A 16,685-nucleotide genomic window follows, 5' to 3' on the forward strand; every position below is an offset into this window, starting at 1 on the left:
AAAAGGAAAGGGAAGATTACAAGAACAAAAGAAGAGATACTTGAAACATTTGTAGAATTTTATACAGATTTATATAGTAAAAAAGTATCTTCAGAGGAAGAAATGAATATGTATCTTAATAAAGGAGATTGGGGGAAAATAACACAAGAAAATAAAGATTTTTTGGATCTTCCAATAACTAAAGAGGAGTTGGAGGACGCAAGGCAAGAGACATTCAGAGGTGGTTTGCCATTAGGGTTGCCAGGTCCCTCTTCGCCACCGGCAGGAGGTTTTTGGGGCAGAGCCTGATGAGGATAGGGTTTGGGGAAGGACTTAAATGCCATAGAGTCCAATTGCCAAAACGGCCGTTTTCTCCAGGTGAACTGATCTCTATCGGCTGGAGATCAGTTGTAATATCAGGAGATCTCCAGCTAGTACCTGGAGGTTAGCAATCCTCCACATCATGACCCTGGTGTTCCTTGGAGGTCTCCCATCCAAATACTAGCCGGGGTCGACCCTGCTTAGCTTCTGAGATCTGACAAGATCAGACTAGCCTGGGCTATCCAGGTCAGGACAGGTACATTTAGGCCTGCACTATAACTCCTGGTCGGCTATGTTTTGCCCCTTTTTATGGTATTAATGGGTGTACAGGTTTTACATGCTTTTTTTGGTGATGTTTTTTGCTTTTTTTGGTTACAGGACAAGAAAATGTCTGCAAATGGGTTGATAAAGAATAAGCAAAGTATGCTGTTCTGAACTGGCAATTTGCACTTGGCAGAGCAAAATACTTGCTGCTTCCATCCCAGCCCAATTGGGCTATTAATCGTTGTGCCCCAAATAGGACAAGTTAAAGATCAGGTACTTAATTCTGGTCACAAAGTAGTCTGAAACTGATGTGAGAGCATTGGCTTGAATGGAGCAATCCTCATGTTAAAATGCAGATAGCAGAAAAGGTGGATGGATTCACTCCAGCTTTTAACAGAGGTAACAAAATGCACCTATGTTAAGTCAACAACAACAAAAACCCTTCTTTTTGCTTTTAAGATGTCTACATGTTTAGGATGTAGTGCTGACCTTGATTCTAGGCTACAATGAAGCCTATTCCAGGTCACAGATGACTTCTACTCTTTTAACAGCCAAGTTGAAAGGAAAAGATTGGCCAGTCCTTATCTTTAGTTGGCAGGAGAAATAAAAGGGCCGCACCAGTCACGGGCCTTGGCCTTATTTTTTATTTCCAGTCCTTATCTCTACCATATTACAGAAGTCAAGGTGTCCATTGTCCTTCCTCTTCTGCTTTAAGGTCTAGGATTCCAGGCATTCATCTTAGCAATGGGTGAAGGACAATGTTAGGAGAGAAGCAATATCTACCGAACATTTTCTTTCTCCAAAAAAAAGCAGGAGCCTGCTTCCAAAAAGGAGTTGACTGCCCTGGGCTCGTGGGGGCAGAAGCCTTAGAGAGGCATATCCAACATTTGTATTCATTTCCCAGCTCTGCTGGATATCTGAGTATTTGTGTTAGCATGTCCTAGGGCTACATATGACCAGCTCTCCATAAACATGTAGTAGTATGATGTTCCCTGCCGTGCAGTTCAGCCTTGGTTGAATTTCTAAGTGTGTGGCATCAGTATTTGTCTGATGGTAACACTTGACTAGCTGTCTTTGCAGAGTCACCATGTATGGTTCTTTCTTTTTCAATGTGCACATAAACATGCTGTAACTAAAAAGGCAAATGCAGTCTTGGGCTGCATCAACAGAATATAGTGTCCAGATCATGCAAAGTGATGGTATCGCTTTACTCTGCTCTGGTTAGACCTCAACTAGAGTACTGTGTTCAGTTTTGGGCACCGCACAATTTAAGAAAGATATAGACAAGCTGGAACGTGTCCAGAGAAGGGCAACAAAGATGGTGAGGGGTCTGGAGACCAAGTCCTATGAGGAAAGGTTGAAGGAGCTGTGTATGTTTAGCCTGAATAGGAGAAGACTGAGAGGGAATATGATAAGCATATTCAAGTACTTGAAGGGCTGTCATATTGAGGATGGTGCTGAGTTGTTTTCTGTTGCCCAAGAAGGTCGGACCAGAACCAACGGGTTGAAATTAAATCAAAAGAGTTTCCGTCTAGACATTAGGAAGAATTTTCTAACGGTTAGAGCGGTTCCTCAGTGGAACAGGCTTCCTCGGGAAGTGGTAAGCTCTCCTTCCCTGGAGGTTTTTAAGAAGAGGTTAGATGGCCATCTGTCAGCAATGCTGATTCTCTGACCTTAGGCAGATGATGAGAGGGGGGACATCTTGGCCATCTTCTGGTGTGGGGGGGAGGTAGTTGTGAATTTCCTGCATTGTGCAGGGGGTTGGACTTGAGGACCCTGGTGGTCCCGTCCAACTCTATGATTCTATGTTAATTGGTCACTACCCAGGGTTGCATATAGTCACCATTCCCCAGTTGTCTGTAATGTAAAAATTCTGCTGTACCATCAATACAGTGTGGACAAAGTAGACCTTAGTGTGGACCTTAGCAAGAGATGTTGACCTTGATTCTTAGCTATACATCGTTAACCTACAAGCCAGTTTTGGAAAGGCTGGCTTGCTTTTTGTTTGACATCGAAGTTTTTATCCCACAGAAGTCAATGGCAGTTTTGTCACTGACTTTAGTGGATTAATAATTTACCCTTCAGAAAATGTCCTGCCTGTGCCATCTGTCAGGAGATGTGAAACGGTGGGAGGAATGGAAGAGAGAAATGATTGTTAAACTGTATGATAATGGGGACATGCTTAAGGGAAAGACCTTTTTTCATAACTTTCATGAATAATCCCCACCCCCAATATCAGGGATCAGACACATGCCTGAGAACTGGGCTGCCCAACAGACATTCAAATAAAGCATTTTCTATTAGAAGAAATTAGTATTTTAATCAAAATGAATGGTTGTGTGTATCCATTATTGCCATCTTGCAATTTAAAACGTTTCTTTTTCCCCCCTTTTTTTATTGCATTGGAGGTCTTTTTACATCTCTATACCTTTATAATTACAATTTACACTTTCCTTCTTCCAATACAAATTTTTCCCCTTTCCCCCCCTTTCCCTCCCCCCATGGATCTTAGATTTGAATTATGATTTGTTTTTAAAATTTCAATATCTTGCTATGAATAAATTGTATAACAACATAAGGATATTTAAACTAGTCTTTGTTCTACTTCATTCTTAAGATTGCTGGAGTCCAGCTTAGTTGCTGCTATAAGTCAGGGAACTTTACTGCACTCTTAGTCATTGGGAATATACCTTGAGTTCCATATGAATAATTTCTCATAGGTTTCTGGCATTTTTGTGTAATCTCTTCTTAACTGTGTCAATTCAAGGCTTTTCAATCTCAGCTTTTTAGTTCAGGATGACTTTTCCTTTGCATCATTTTATCCTCCTCTTGCTTTCTAACTGGAATTCATGCTGGAGTTCCATGTCCCATAGGACGTTGTCAGTTTTAGGAACCCTCCTATGCGTCAAACCCTTTTGATAGCACAAAGATTAGCTAGGAGGTGCCACATTTGTATTGCCAAGGAAAGAAATGATTTTGTGGGTCATGGAGAACTCTACCCATAACTTAATTTTTACAAGTATTACTGAGATAGTCTTTGAGCTGTCCCAGCTGGTTTGTGATATACAACCCAATTTCCAGTATCAATCTAGACACTGCAGAGAGAAAATCTGATTGAAGAAAGGTAGCACAAGAAATGTTTATAAAAATAACTTATCTTTGCAAACTAGCACTATTCATGTGTTTTCTAACAGCCAGTGATGCTCATTTTGGATGCAAATGGCTGAATCAGAAAGGGGATAATATAACATCAAAGTGGTCCCTTCTGGAAAAGGCCAGCCTGTTCAATTCCTTATTAAATCTCTGAACTGGAGTTTTATGAATCTTGCCTCTCATGTTAGCTTTATTTAGCAGTGGTTCGCAAACTGTGGGAGGGGAACCAAAAGTATGTCCTGATTCGGTTGCAGAAGGGTCACGTCAGGAGAAGGAGGAGGAACAAGATGAACCAGAAGAGGAGCCTGCAGGAGGCTTGGTGGCAAATTTGGGTTTGCTTCTGCACAATGTGCAAAATGGCCGTGAAATGCATCCTATTGCTCGGTAATGCAACATGTTTATAAATATAAACTTGTTCAGTGTTAATTGATGCAAAATTGCTGAAGTGTGTGTTCAGGAGGAAGAAAGTAGCAGCTATGCAAGTGGATCCTGAAAAATATGCTTGTTTTTATCACCCTGGTTTCAGACATTAAACTTTAGGGTATATTTACTCAGGCTGAAAAAGCACCAAGTCTTTTGGTAAATAGTTTATTAATATGTTAACAACTTTCTCACAGGCAAGCAGGCAGGCATTCAACTGGTGGCGCACTCGCCCACCAGGTGGCACAGGATGGTCTGTTGCACCAGCCGGGCATACCCGTCCAGCCACATGCTGGAGTTGCTCCTGCTCCACATGGTCGGGGCCGGATTCTACAGCCGGCTCCTGCTACCTCCACCTGCAGGGATGAAATGAGGACACACTGGCTAAGAACTCGCCCCCCCTCCGCCGCATTGTGGCCCTGCCCCTTTAACCCCTTTATTGTTGCCACTTCCACCCCCCAGCCCTCTTGTAGTACAGAGAGAATACGTTTCTTCATGGCCTGGGTGGGAAAGGGTTAACACAGTTTCTTGGGCGGTCCTAGCAGCTCCATAGCTAACAACTCTTCTGCAAGGGGGGAAAAGGTTCCTTTTCTCGGCAAAACAAACTCACAGCTGCCTTGAATAGAGGCTATTCCTGTCCGCGGGAGGGGGCAGATCACCAGTCTTAGATCCTTCTGAGTTAGAGATCTGCCAGGACCCACAAAGGGCCAGACCAAATGATTTCGTGGGCCTTAAATGCCCCCCAGGTCTAATGTTCCCCACCCCTGCATTAAATCAAGATTCTGTATTGAAGGGTGTGTTAGAGAAACATATTATGGATTAGAGGAGGTCCTTCCTGTTCCTGTTTATCTGAGAGCAGCAACTAGAGCTTGGGCAGCCTTCAGAAACATGTTCCTTTCACTTGAGTGAAAGAATGATGATCTGATTAAATAGGCAAGATGCAGATTCCCACAGGCATATTCAGGGGTAAGTAAAATAGTTGAGTCTGTGGTGACTGGACAGAGATGTCTCATCGTAGAGGGCACAGGACTGGGGAAATTGCTGCCACAGGAGATGCTTCATCTTCTAGTTTCACTTGTGAGCTGTGATTCTTCCTATTGTTCTGAGGAAAGAGCAGCAGCAGCCACCAGTCAGGAAGACGTTTTGAAGGGAGAGTGTCGTCCTCAGCAACTTTTTCTATTTCTCAAGGGGGTACTGTTGGCATTCTGCCTAAGACTAGCTCTATTTCATCAGCAAAACTGAGGAGGAAAATGTAGGGCATTTATACTACAGTCTTATGCAGAGTTACACCCTTCTAAGTCCATCCATTTTAATTAACTTAGTAGGGTGTAATTCTCTTTAGGGTTGTACTGTTTATTGGTAGCTTTGCACGGTTCTGGCCTGCTGCCTGAGGTGGGAATGAGTGCTACTTCAGCACAGGCCTTTGCTTGAAAAACAGCAGCTGAAATATAACAAGAGAATCAAACTGTGTTGGAAGCACACATGGGATGCAGTGTCAAATCGAAGTTTTTAAAACTTTTGTTTAGTCAGCAAATTGGCCTCAGTTGTCAGGCCTGACATACAATCATGGCTAGTTTCAAGATCTCAACCTGAGACATGTTAATATTGAGAAAATACAGGGTAGTCATCTGGTGGCAAGCAAAGCGTTTTGAAGGATCAGTATATTCTTGTGCATCCAAACGCTGAAAAATATTTTGAAGATGTTTTCACTATACTGCAGCAGCATCAATATGGGATGCTGTTAAAGAATCGGTGCTTGGTCTTAAATTACAGATGTAGTGCTGTGCCAAAGGATGCCATTTCCGATTTAATGGACTTCAGATAGGTTATATGGGATCCAGGCCCTTAGTGTAGAAAGTTGTGTTTGTTTTTCTTTAAACAGGAGCCCCTTGATGCCACTATAAACTAAAAATAAGCCAATCCGAGTGAAGTAATGATATGGTCTGTTACATGTTCAGATTACTGGACAGTTAACAACTTCAGCATTGGTGTTTCATGAGTAACAGTAGCTTTCTGTACGCAGAACTTCAGCTTCAGCACTCAAAACTTGGTGGTAAGCAACAATTGACATTTCAGTGAAACAGTTGAGCATGAGTTCTGTGCTGGCGGACAGATTGGTGAAGGCTTTTCTCTTGGGCTAAGCCTACCTTTTGTTCCATTGAAAACAATCCTTCATTTTAACCCAGGCTTTATTTTTATTAGGTCAGATATGGGTTTCATATGTTTTATGGCTAATCTTTGAATTGGGCTATATTTTTACGGTTTTAGTTTTAACCCTTTTTAGCTTTGTCAACATATTTGTTGTAATTTTTTCTATGCATCATTTTGGAGATATTTAATAATGTACCTAAGCCTGATGCACTGTGATATACTTCTTTTCAGCTAGGATATGTCTTCTTAGGCCTACATAGTGTGTGTGTGTGTGTGTGTGTGTGTGTAAAGTGCCTTCAAGTCGCAGCCGACTTATGGCGACCCCTTTTGGGGTTTTCATGGCAAGAGACTAACAGAGGTGGTTTGCCAGTGCCTTCCTCTGCACAGCAACCCTGGTATTCCTTGGTGGTCTCCCATCCAAATACTAACCAGGGCTGACCCTGCTTAGCTTCTGAGATCTGACGAGATCAGGCTAGCCTGGGCCATCCAGGTCAGGGCAAGCCTACATAAGGGGCTGCTTATTCCGAATAGCCTCTGCTTCAAGCAGTGCCACTTTTCTATCACATCACACAGCAGACAGAGAACACTTTAACAGATGTGGGTTGTATATCCTATACAGCTCTCTTCACAAGTTTGCTATAAAGAAAAGATGCCTTCTCAAACCCCCCCCCCCACTACCACCACCACCACCTGGGGTGTAGGAAGCCAACATTAGAAGTTCTTGGGATATGCATGCCTTTCAGGGTTTGATGTCACCTGTTGAGGATTCTCTACAACAGTGAACTAAATAAGCTAGAATTTGTAGAGCTTACGTTGTGCAATCAGCTGAGACTATCCCTTACGGTAGCGGAACCAAGAAAGTTCCACTCGTTATCCTGATCATCTGCATTTTCTGGTTCATCCTTCTATGCTGTAAATGTGTTGGGACAGTTTGGCAAAATACAGCTTTGGAAGGACAGGGAAATCAGCCAAACCGTTTAGATATTAAGTGCAGGAAACTTAGACAGTCAAACATCACCTATCCCATGGTTCTCAAACCCTAGCATTTACAGTACAAGCCTAAACAAAGTCACACTCTTGTAATTCCAGATATTTCAGTAACTGTTTAGGATTACACAGATAGTGTAGCTGCTGCACTGACTATGGTTTTAGACAGCAGTTTTAAAGTTTAATCAGGCTGTTTTCTGCTCAGTCTAGTCAAGACCTCGAGCCTTTTCTGCTAAGATGAAAATCCATTTTAGTCCCAGTGTGGAATTTACTGCATCTTGTATCATTTGACTTCATCCCTGCACAACTATTTTCTCTTCCTCTGTTTCACCTGACAGATGGAAAACTCATTATATGCATTTCTAGGCCTCCAAACAGAAATGAAAGTAAGTACAACAAATATCCCCTAAGAGTCTACATTTAAATTTGATATGTTTCTGTTGCCAGCAGTTCTGCTTGGCTGCTGTTTGATCAGTTGGACCACCAACCTAGAAAAGTTCTTTAGACACTCTTTAAATAAGAAATGCTAGATCACAACTGCATAGCTGACACAAGAAGATGATGTAGAGGGTAACTTATCACACAAAGATGGTTTACCATCGTGGACACCATAGGATGCTCACCTAGTTGCTTTCCACATGGAAGGGTGTTTTCAATTCACCCAAGAGTTTATTAACCCTGCTTCTGAAATTAATTTCTGAATCCTAAGTGGGAGAGGCATGGTTATATCCAGCCTGGTTGAGTATATGTCTTTCTGGTTTGAATATGATTACCAAATCTGGTTTCATATGTCACAGGTTTTGGCAGCTGGCTGTTGTGCTTTGAAGAGAGCACATCTACAGTAATAAACAAATGGGGACCCACAACAAAGAGATGTGAACTGTTTTGAGTAAGCTCCACACCTCCCTCCATAGGCTGCAATTCCCAGTTTCTGGGCTTAAAAAGGCTGCTGTTTCTCCAGTGACTTGTCCCTTTATGCCTTAAGGCTGGTAAATTCAACCCTGAAGAGAGTTTGTCTCAGGAAGGATGACCTTTTGTTTCTAAGGGCCAAACTTACTCTTTAAATGCTGAAGTTTAGAAATTCAGCCCCATAAGGAGTTTGTCTCACAAAGGGTTAAGAGCTTAATCCTTCCCTCCCTTAAAGGTGTGCGTGTGTCTTCAAGTTGCCTCTGGCTCATGGCAACCCTATGAATCAATGTCCTCCAAAACTTCATATCATTAACAGCCTTACTCATGTCTTGCAAACTGAGGGCTGTGGTTGCCTTTATAGTCAGTCCATCTCATGTTGGGTCTTCCTCTTTTCCTGCTGCCTTTGACTTTTCCTAGCATTACTGCCTTTTCCAGTGACTCTTGTCTTCTCATAATGTGACCAAAGTATGATAGCCTCAGTTTAGTAATTTTAGCTTCTAGGGAGAATTCAGGCTTGATTTGATCTAGAAACCACTGATTTGTCTTTTTTGGTGGTATTTGTAAAACTCTCCTCCAACACCACATTTCAAAGGAATCTGCTTTCTTCCTGTCAGTTTTCTTCATTGTCCAACTTTCACACCCATACATAGTAATAGGGAATACTATAGCATGAATTAACTTGATCTTGGTTGCCATCCTTACACTTAAGAATCTTTTTTAGCTTCTTTATGGCTGCCTTTCCCAGTCTCAGTCTCCTTCTGATTTTTTGGTTACAGTCTCCCTTTTGGTTGATGATGGAGCCAAGGAATTGTCTTGAACAATTTCAGTTTCCTCATTGTCAAGCTTAAAGTTGTGTAATCCCCCCATTGTCATTCCTTTTGTCTTCTTGATGTTCAACTGTAGTCCTGCTACAGTAGTGCATTTTCATCATACAGATTATAGCATATTAACTGTGGACAAAATTAGTCACATTAAATAATAAACGTATCCTTGAAAATACATTTTATGGTATACAATACATCTATGGTATACAAAGGAATCAATGCTATCTAATGTGGTGGAGTGTCTTTCATAAAAAGTTATGTTCTACACATTTTGTGTGAGGACAGCCTTGTTTTATAAAGCATTTCACTCATTCAAAAAGAGAAACTATTTAATAGAAGGTTTTTGTTTCATGGTGCTTCCTAGTGTTCTCCCAATGAATTTTTTCTCTTTATTTCTCCAGGCATTCTCATGTCTAGGCTGAAGAGAGAGAACTTGGTTTCGCAGGCTGGGAAACTGTGACCTGTCCCTTTGAATGCCAATAATAGGAAATTTGGCCTTGCCTCTGGTCCCAGAGTACTGGGTGTGAGGGGCAGATAAGGAGCTTGTTCCTTACCTCAGTTCTATGAGGCATAGTGGAAAATCTCCCTATGCCTTGGTAAGTGAAGGATTATGTTTGCTTTTGGGGCGGTTTGGCTTTTGCTTTGTATGGCTATGAGGAAATTTTCCCCGTGGTCCCGATAGTAGGGCGAAGGTGAGCACGTTGCTCCTCACCTCCTCCCATAAGTTTCAAAAGCTGAGGAACGGGTCCAGTCCTTGAGCTTCTCCCTTTGAAAGCGTGTGGTGAAATTTGCCTCTAGGCTGTGTGAAAGTGAATGGCACACAATCTTCTTCTATTCATCACATCAGCAGGTAGAGAGATACACTGCCAGGTGTGGCAGTGGTGTGTAATAACTCTTATCATTATTTCTTTGTTTAATTTAAACATTTTTACCCCAATGGGGATCTCAGAGCGGCTTACAACATTGTTCTCCCCTTTTCCTCACATCAGCAGCTCTTTGAAATGTGCTGGGCTGAGAGAGAATGACTGGTCGAATGTTTGTTTATTAGTTAGAATTCTATGCCGCTCATTCCTGACCAGGCCAGGCTCACAAGCATGGCGGAGTGGGGATTTGACCTAAGGGCTCCCAGATCCTAGTGTGACACTCTAACCACTATACCACACTGGTTGTCACCCTTTGTTTCTCAGTGCCTTGTCCCTGTTCCAGAGCTGCCCACTCCAGCTGATTTTGCTGACTTGGTTTCCCTAGACTTGAAACTGGACAAAACACGCTGGGACTTTTTTTGACCCTGAGATACTTACTGGGCTATAAACCTTCTTGAAAGCAGTGTGGAATCAATTTTGGTTAAATATCTTTAGGATTGGAATGTTACTGAGAAATACTAAGATGTTTCTGTTTGATAATGTGTAATAATTTGAGGCAGCGTTTTCCTCTTCATAAACTGCAAAAAGACATAACTGAGTTTTTTCCTCAGTATGGTCTTTAGAAATGTCCTGTTCTTTGCATGTCCAAACGTGAATCATACTTTCATTCTTCTGTGCTATCTTAGTGAAAACTTGTATTTGCTTTAAAAGCAAGGTCACTGGTCAGCTGACCAGCTTCTTTAGCAGCAGGAAAATACACATTTTGCCAGTGCAATTCTTGACTTTTTCAGGAGTACTGCAAGAGCTTCCTAGAAAGAAAAACTTCGCCTTGTTTCCTTTTCTTCCTTTTGATTTGGCATCTGGGAGGACGTGAAGGTAGCCTGAAAAAAGTGCTTGTCTTTTAACTCCAATAATGAAACGCTACATGACATTGCTGCAATGCAGTTGGAAATGATGGGTGGTATCAGAAATAGCCCTGTTGCAATAGCCCTTAATGAGATTGCATTAACATGTCGTCCCACTGGAGAGAAATGATCTTTGTTTCATAACCTCCATTTCAAATGTTTCTAATCAATCAAAAGCTACTACAGTGAATTTTTCAGGCATTAGTCTTAGCAATTTAGTTAACATGTGTTAGCACAGTTTAGTATGACACTAATAGGTGTTTCTCTGAAATCAGTTTGTTTAAAGAGCCTTGCAGTCAGTGTAAAAATATGGTTGTCTACTCAAGTCTGTACTCCTTAGTGTTTAAAGCAAACAATGTCATTGTATCATCACTGCAAGTGGTTGCTGCAGGAAATTTTAAATAACAATTACTAATTCTTTTTAACATTCTTATTAAAATGCAACAATACATAATCAGAACCAGGGAACAGAGAAAACAATACTTCCGTTTCACAAAAACAAATGAAGAAAGAGAATGTACAAAACTACAGTTATCCCTTTCTTATCCATTCATTTATAATGTGTAAAGATTTTTTTAAAATGCAGCCAATAATTATAATTACTAAATCTGTATCTAATAGCTGTCTTTATCAGTTCTGAATATGCCCTTCTTTTATGCACAATATTCTCTAAAAACCATAGTTTTGTGTTGTTTGTTGTCTACCTGGTGATTAAACTAGAGCTTCCACAATAGCATTGCAACTCTGCATGGAAGGTTCTTTCTGTTGATGCATGTTTCTGGATTATAATAGCACTGTTGATGAGAAAACCCCTCGCCAGCCTTCCTAAAGCTCTTCAGTAATCACTGGCTAATACAGCACTTGTTCACATACTATGAACGTCACAGTATGGTGTACCTCTCAATGTGCTAATGCCTTTAGGAACGTGTGCTTTATGACCAGAGCTGTAACATTTGTTGGAACCTCACACTGGCCAGCTCTTTAAAATAATGATGGACTCGGAGCCTATGGAGCAGGAGCAGAGTCTCACGACAGGAAGGCAGCTTCTCTGCTCCCTTTCTCACTGCAGCCTCCTTTTCCCAACACTTGCCAGCACTGAATTTAATTTTCCATGTGGTTGCCTACTCATTCAATGTAGATAGATCCTTCCATGAATAATTTGGTATCATCTGTGTATCACTCTCATCTAATAATGGGAATCAGAAATATTAAATAACTTACCATTTGCTGTCCTTTAAAGGTTCCTGGGCTGTGTTACTTGAGGTGACAGCTTTTGCTATACCTAATGGTAGAGCTAGCCCTGATGGCAACCTGTCATATCCATAATTATTTTTTACCATTGCTTTTTATGCAGGAATGCTACAGTACACAATATATTAATTATAAGCCATATTTCAGATCAGAGTTATTAATGTTTTTCAATATATAATATGAGGCACTATTTATTACCTCAGCTTTCATTCAATGAACATTTCTCTCTCTCTCTCTCTCTCTCTCTCTCTCTCTCTCTCTCTCTCTCTCTCTCTCTCTCTCTCTCTCTCTCTCTCTCTCTCTTTCCACATCCTGAATATCATTCTGAATTTCTTGCAGTACTAGGAGTATTCTGTAGCTATGGAAAATGATCTCTTGGACAGACGTGTACATAGAGCAAGAACTGCTAGTAGATTTGATTTAAAACCGGGCCCCAATGTGTTTACTGGGTGCATTCTCTAAGGATGAGGTTGCCAACTCTGGCTTGGGAAATTCCTGGAGATTTGGGGGGTGGAACCTAGGGAGGGCAGGGTTTGGGAAGGGGAGGGACCTCAGCAAGGTATAAGGCCATAGTCCACCCTCCAAAGCAGCCTTTTTCTCCAGGTGAACTGATCTCTGCAATCTAGAGATCAGTTGTAATTATGGGAGATAGCCAGGGTCCACCTGGAGGTTGGCAACTGTATCTAAGGACAATAATTTCCATACAGACAGACATACTGTAATAGCACCAAGTTTAAAGCTAAATAAATTCCTCTAGAGAATAAGAAATGTGTATAAAAATAAAAATAGCAATAAATATGACATTTCTTGAAGTAACCCCAACAATATAAATTAACTATTATATATTTTTGTTGTTGTTGTTGTGTTTTAGGGGAGGCTCAATTTCCTCAGGTGATGACGTGACATCAACTGATCAGGCAGAATAATCCACAATGGAGAGCACGGATGGTATGGATGCAGTACTTAACTGAGAATTTTTTAAAAGAAAACTTTTGTTGTTAACCAGAATAAACACATTTTGTCATCTTTTTCTAGTTAGTCAGATATTTTCTAAACAGATGGTTTCAAAATTTCAATTTCTGCAATGACAGAAATAGTTAATTCAGGAATTGGTATGTTTCTAAACACTTGGCTTTACTGAGAATCAAGAAGTGGTTAGTTGTAGATCACAATGGATAGCCGTGTTTGACTGTCTGTAGCAGTAGAAAAGAGCAAGAGCCCATTAGCACCTTAAAGATTAACAGAATTTCTGGCAGGGTATGAGCTTTCATGAGCCACAGCTCACTTCTTCACTGGACTCTTGTATTATTAGCTGTAATTCAACTAATAATGAAGCTCAAGACAATGCATTCTCCTGGATTGAATAGAGAACTAGGAATCCTGTCTCATTACCAATGCTGATTTCTCCACGCCTACTATCTCTCTGCATATCATACCTAATCCAGTTACGTCTGCTATTGTCATTTATCTGCTATTGACATTGCAAGCTATTGCCATTGGGTGTCTGAATTCACTCTTCTCTACTTAAGAACAAATGTACTCACATTCTAGCTGTATCTGAAGAAGGGAGCTGTGACTAACGAAAGCTCATACCCTGCCAAAATTTTTGTTAGTCTTTGAGGTGCTATTGGACTCTTGTTCTTTTCTACATACACAGAGCTGTTCAGTTGGGTCAGTTGTGTGGGCATATCTTTAATTACAGCCCTGGTTCTAAAGCCAGTGCTAAAAAATGTTAGCCACGCTGAGTATAATTGTAAGGATTTATATATCAGAATTATGCAGTTCTTTTCAAAGAAGATTTGTAGTGCAGCCTACAATCACTGTCATTTACATAACTGCTCGTTCAAATGATGATTTAGCAAATTTCCTGATGACTTTTGATGGTACAATTACATGATTCAGTCCCAGAAAAATAAGATTATACATTCGCACATGCTTCTTTGGGACTGTATCGCTAAGCTGACTCTACAGAGATGTCTCAGATGACAAATTGCCATCCACGCTTTCTTCCTTTTGCCTTGTGGATGGAGGCTAACTGTAGAGTGATTTAATGAAATTGCCTTGCAGTTGCGCCTAAAGCTTCATCCAGCATTTCAGTTCATAATTATGCCTAGTGATATAAGCTGGTTTTTCACCTTTGCTGCAGTGGACCTCTGCTGTTGCAGCCTTAGAGACCGCTTGTGGTAGGGGGCTCAGAGCAACATATTAGCTTCCACCGCAACAGAGCTACAATGGTGTGAAGCATAATGAATTCAAATGTATAATACCTGCACAGTGAATTAGTGAGAAGATGCTGTCATGCAGGCCTGGGGGAGGGCAGGTTTCTACATGGGGCTAAATGGAACCTTGTTCCTGTCCTCTCCAGCCTGTCCTTAGCATGTGTGTACAGCTGCACGGGCACTGCAGCACACTGGCTATTACACAGGACAAAAGGGTTGGAGCGAGTAACTTGTGGGCTGGGACAGTATATGACTGCATGGTCATCTCATTGATTCAATATAGTATTTTTCAGCTATCGTTATCCGGCTTTTACGGGAGAAAGAAGAGCTAAAAATAATGAAAAATTCTGTGTCACCAGCTAGATAGCAGCTCTGTTTCTACTGCTTTTTAAAAATAGTTCTCTATTTTAGCAGGTGACTGGCCATCAAAAACAGAGGATAAAGATCCACCCCAAAGTCCTTATTCTGTTGAAACACCATATGGCTTCCACTTAGATCTTGATTTCCTGAAGTATGTTGATGACATTGAAAAAGGAAATACTATCAAGCGGATTCCAATTCACAGGAAGGCAAAGCACTCAAAATTCAGCACTCTACCTCGGAATTTCAGCCTTCCAGAAAATGGATCCAAGGCCTATTCCTCCTCCCAAAGTAGAAGCTTTCTCACACAGAGGAAAGCCTCCTTAGGGACAGAGGAAAGTACCCTTCTTGTCGCATCCACAGAGTCATCACCATCTTCAGCCTATCTAAATGAGCCAAGTTACAGAAGAAAAGCCCTCTTAACAGAGACCATCAAACAAGATTCTGTTAATCTTGAAGAGGAGGCTAGTAAAGGTAGAGGGAGGCCTCAGCTGCTGAGGGCATCCAGTATGCCTGCCGCACTTCCACCAGTCCAATATTCAGAAGAAGAAGATCATCTAGCAGCAGGTTCTCCACCATTAGAACTTTTGCAATCTGTGGATGGAAAGGGCTTAGAATTAGATTTTACTCCTGCAAAGGAATCATTGGAATTAGATAACTCCAGTGGTTCTTCATTAATGGTCTCTGAAAACCTAAGAAATGTGAAACCACAAAACGTTATGGCAGCCTATGCTAACCAGAAACCTACAGATCAAGAGACAGCTAGTCTTGTGCTAGAGAAGCAAGAAGCAGAGCTTCTTAAAGAGAGAATACAACTCAGTGCTCTGTGGCAAAGCCAGCATTTAATATCTGAAGAACTGCTTGCAGTTACTGAAAGTACAGAAGAAGACTGTAGTGTAAGAGAGGCAAATAACTGTCTGCAGTTAGTCCAGAGTGGGTTAGATTCTTCTGGAACTTTGGAACATGTATGTGAAAGCCAGGCTCAGGAAGAAATAGAACTGAATATATGTGAGAGTGTACCAGAGGTTCTCAAGGAGGATGAAGTTGGCAGTCTTGTCACTAGTGAGATGGGGGCAGCCTTGAATCTTGAGCCTTTGACTGATGAAGAACCTAGCAAGATAATAGCCTTGAAGCAACATATTGCCATTTTGGAAGAGCAGCTAAATAACAAAACAGAGGAACTTAAGCAGATCCGTGTCATCCTGAAACAGCAAGATAAGGAGATCAAGGCAAAGGAAAGAAGTATTGAGATGCTAGCAAGCTCCAAAGCTCAGCTGGAAGAGAAACTCTGTTGGGAGAGCTCCAAAGAACTTAAACCATCCATGCAGGCTAACACTGCCCTCCAGTTCCATGATGCTGCTGTGAATACCGAAATTGTGCATGAAAAGATAGTGAAAAGGGCATCTGACAAAGGAATCAATGTGAGCATCCCCATACCTATGGAATCTGTAGGATGTGATACTCATGGGGCTAATATGAATATGCAACTCGAGGAAAAAAGTGAAGAGATTGTCCATGCAGACCATGAGAGGGCAAGCATCTCAGTTAGTGCTGGAGAGAAAGACAGCACATCTTTTGGGATGGAACAGGGGAGTGATTGTTCCATTCTCGAAATGAAGAGTAATGTACTGAAGATTGATGAGCACATTGGTATACTTCATTCTGATACTTGTTATTATCAATGTGGCATGCAGTTGTCACCAGGTGTTCCTGGTGGTGGAAGATGCTCAGAACTTGCTGATGCAGAGGAAGGGGGAAATGAAACTGTTTTTAAAAAAGATTTTAAGCAAGAGTTGAATGAGGAAGAGAGCCACCCCGAACCAATAGATTCACCTGCAGATCCCTCCCTAAGCCAATATGTTAAAAAAATCCAGGACCTTTTACAAGAACAGTGGATGTGTCTAGAACATGGCTATCCAGAACTGGCCAGTGCAATTAAGCAACCTGCCTCAAAGCTCAGTTCCATTCAGAACCAGCTTGTTAATTCCTTGAACTTGTTGCTCTCTGCATACTCAACACAAACACCAACAGACAAGGAGAATTCCAACACACAGTATCAGCAGTTGGGTAAATAGTATT

General features: G+C 41.3%; 1 protein-coding gene across 1 annotated transcript in view; it reads left to right on the top strand.

Annotated features, from left to right (window-relative positions):
- The first annotated feature begins 914 nt into the window (after window positions 1-914).
- The window catches only part of KANK4 (KN motif and ankyrin repeat domains 4), a 39,703-nt gene continuing 23,932 nt past the window's right edge, over window positions 915-16,685 (top strand). The window contains 4 exon segments of the mRNA XM_056844763.1: window positions 915-963; window positions 3,906-4,101; window positions 12,899-12,975; window positions 14,661-16,673. Of these exon segments, the coding sequence (XP_056700741.1) occupies window positions 915-963; window positions 3,906-4,101; window positions 12,899-12,975; window positions 14,661-16,673 (2,335 nt within the window).

The sequence above is a fragment of the Euleptes europaea genome, chromosome 2 (assembly GCF_029931775.1).
Source record: "Euleptes europaea isolate rEulEur1 chromosome 2, rEulEur1.hap1, whole genome shotgun sequence".
Taxonomy (NCBI): Eukaryota; Metazoa; Chordata; class Lepidosauria; order Squamata; family Sphaerodactylidae; genus Euleptes; species Euleptes europaea.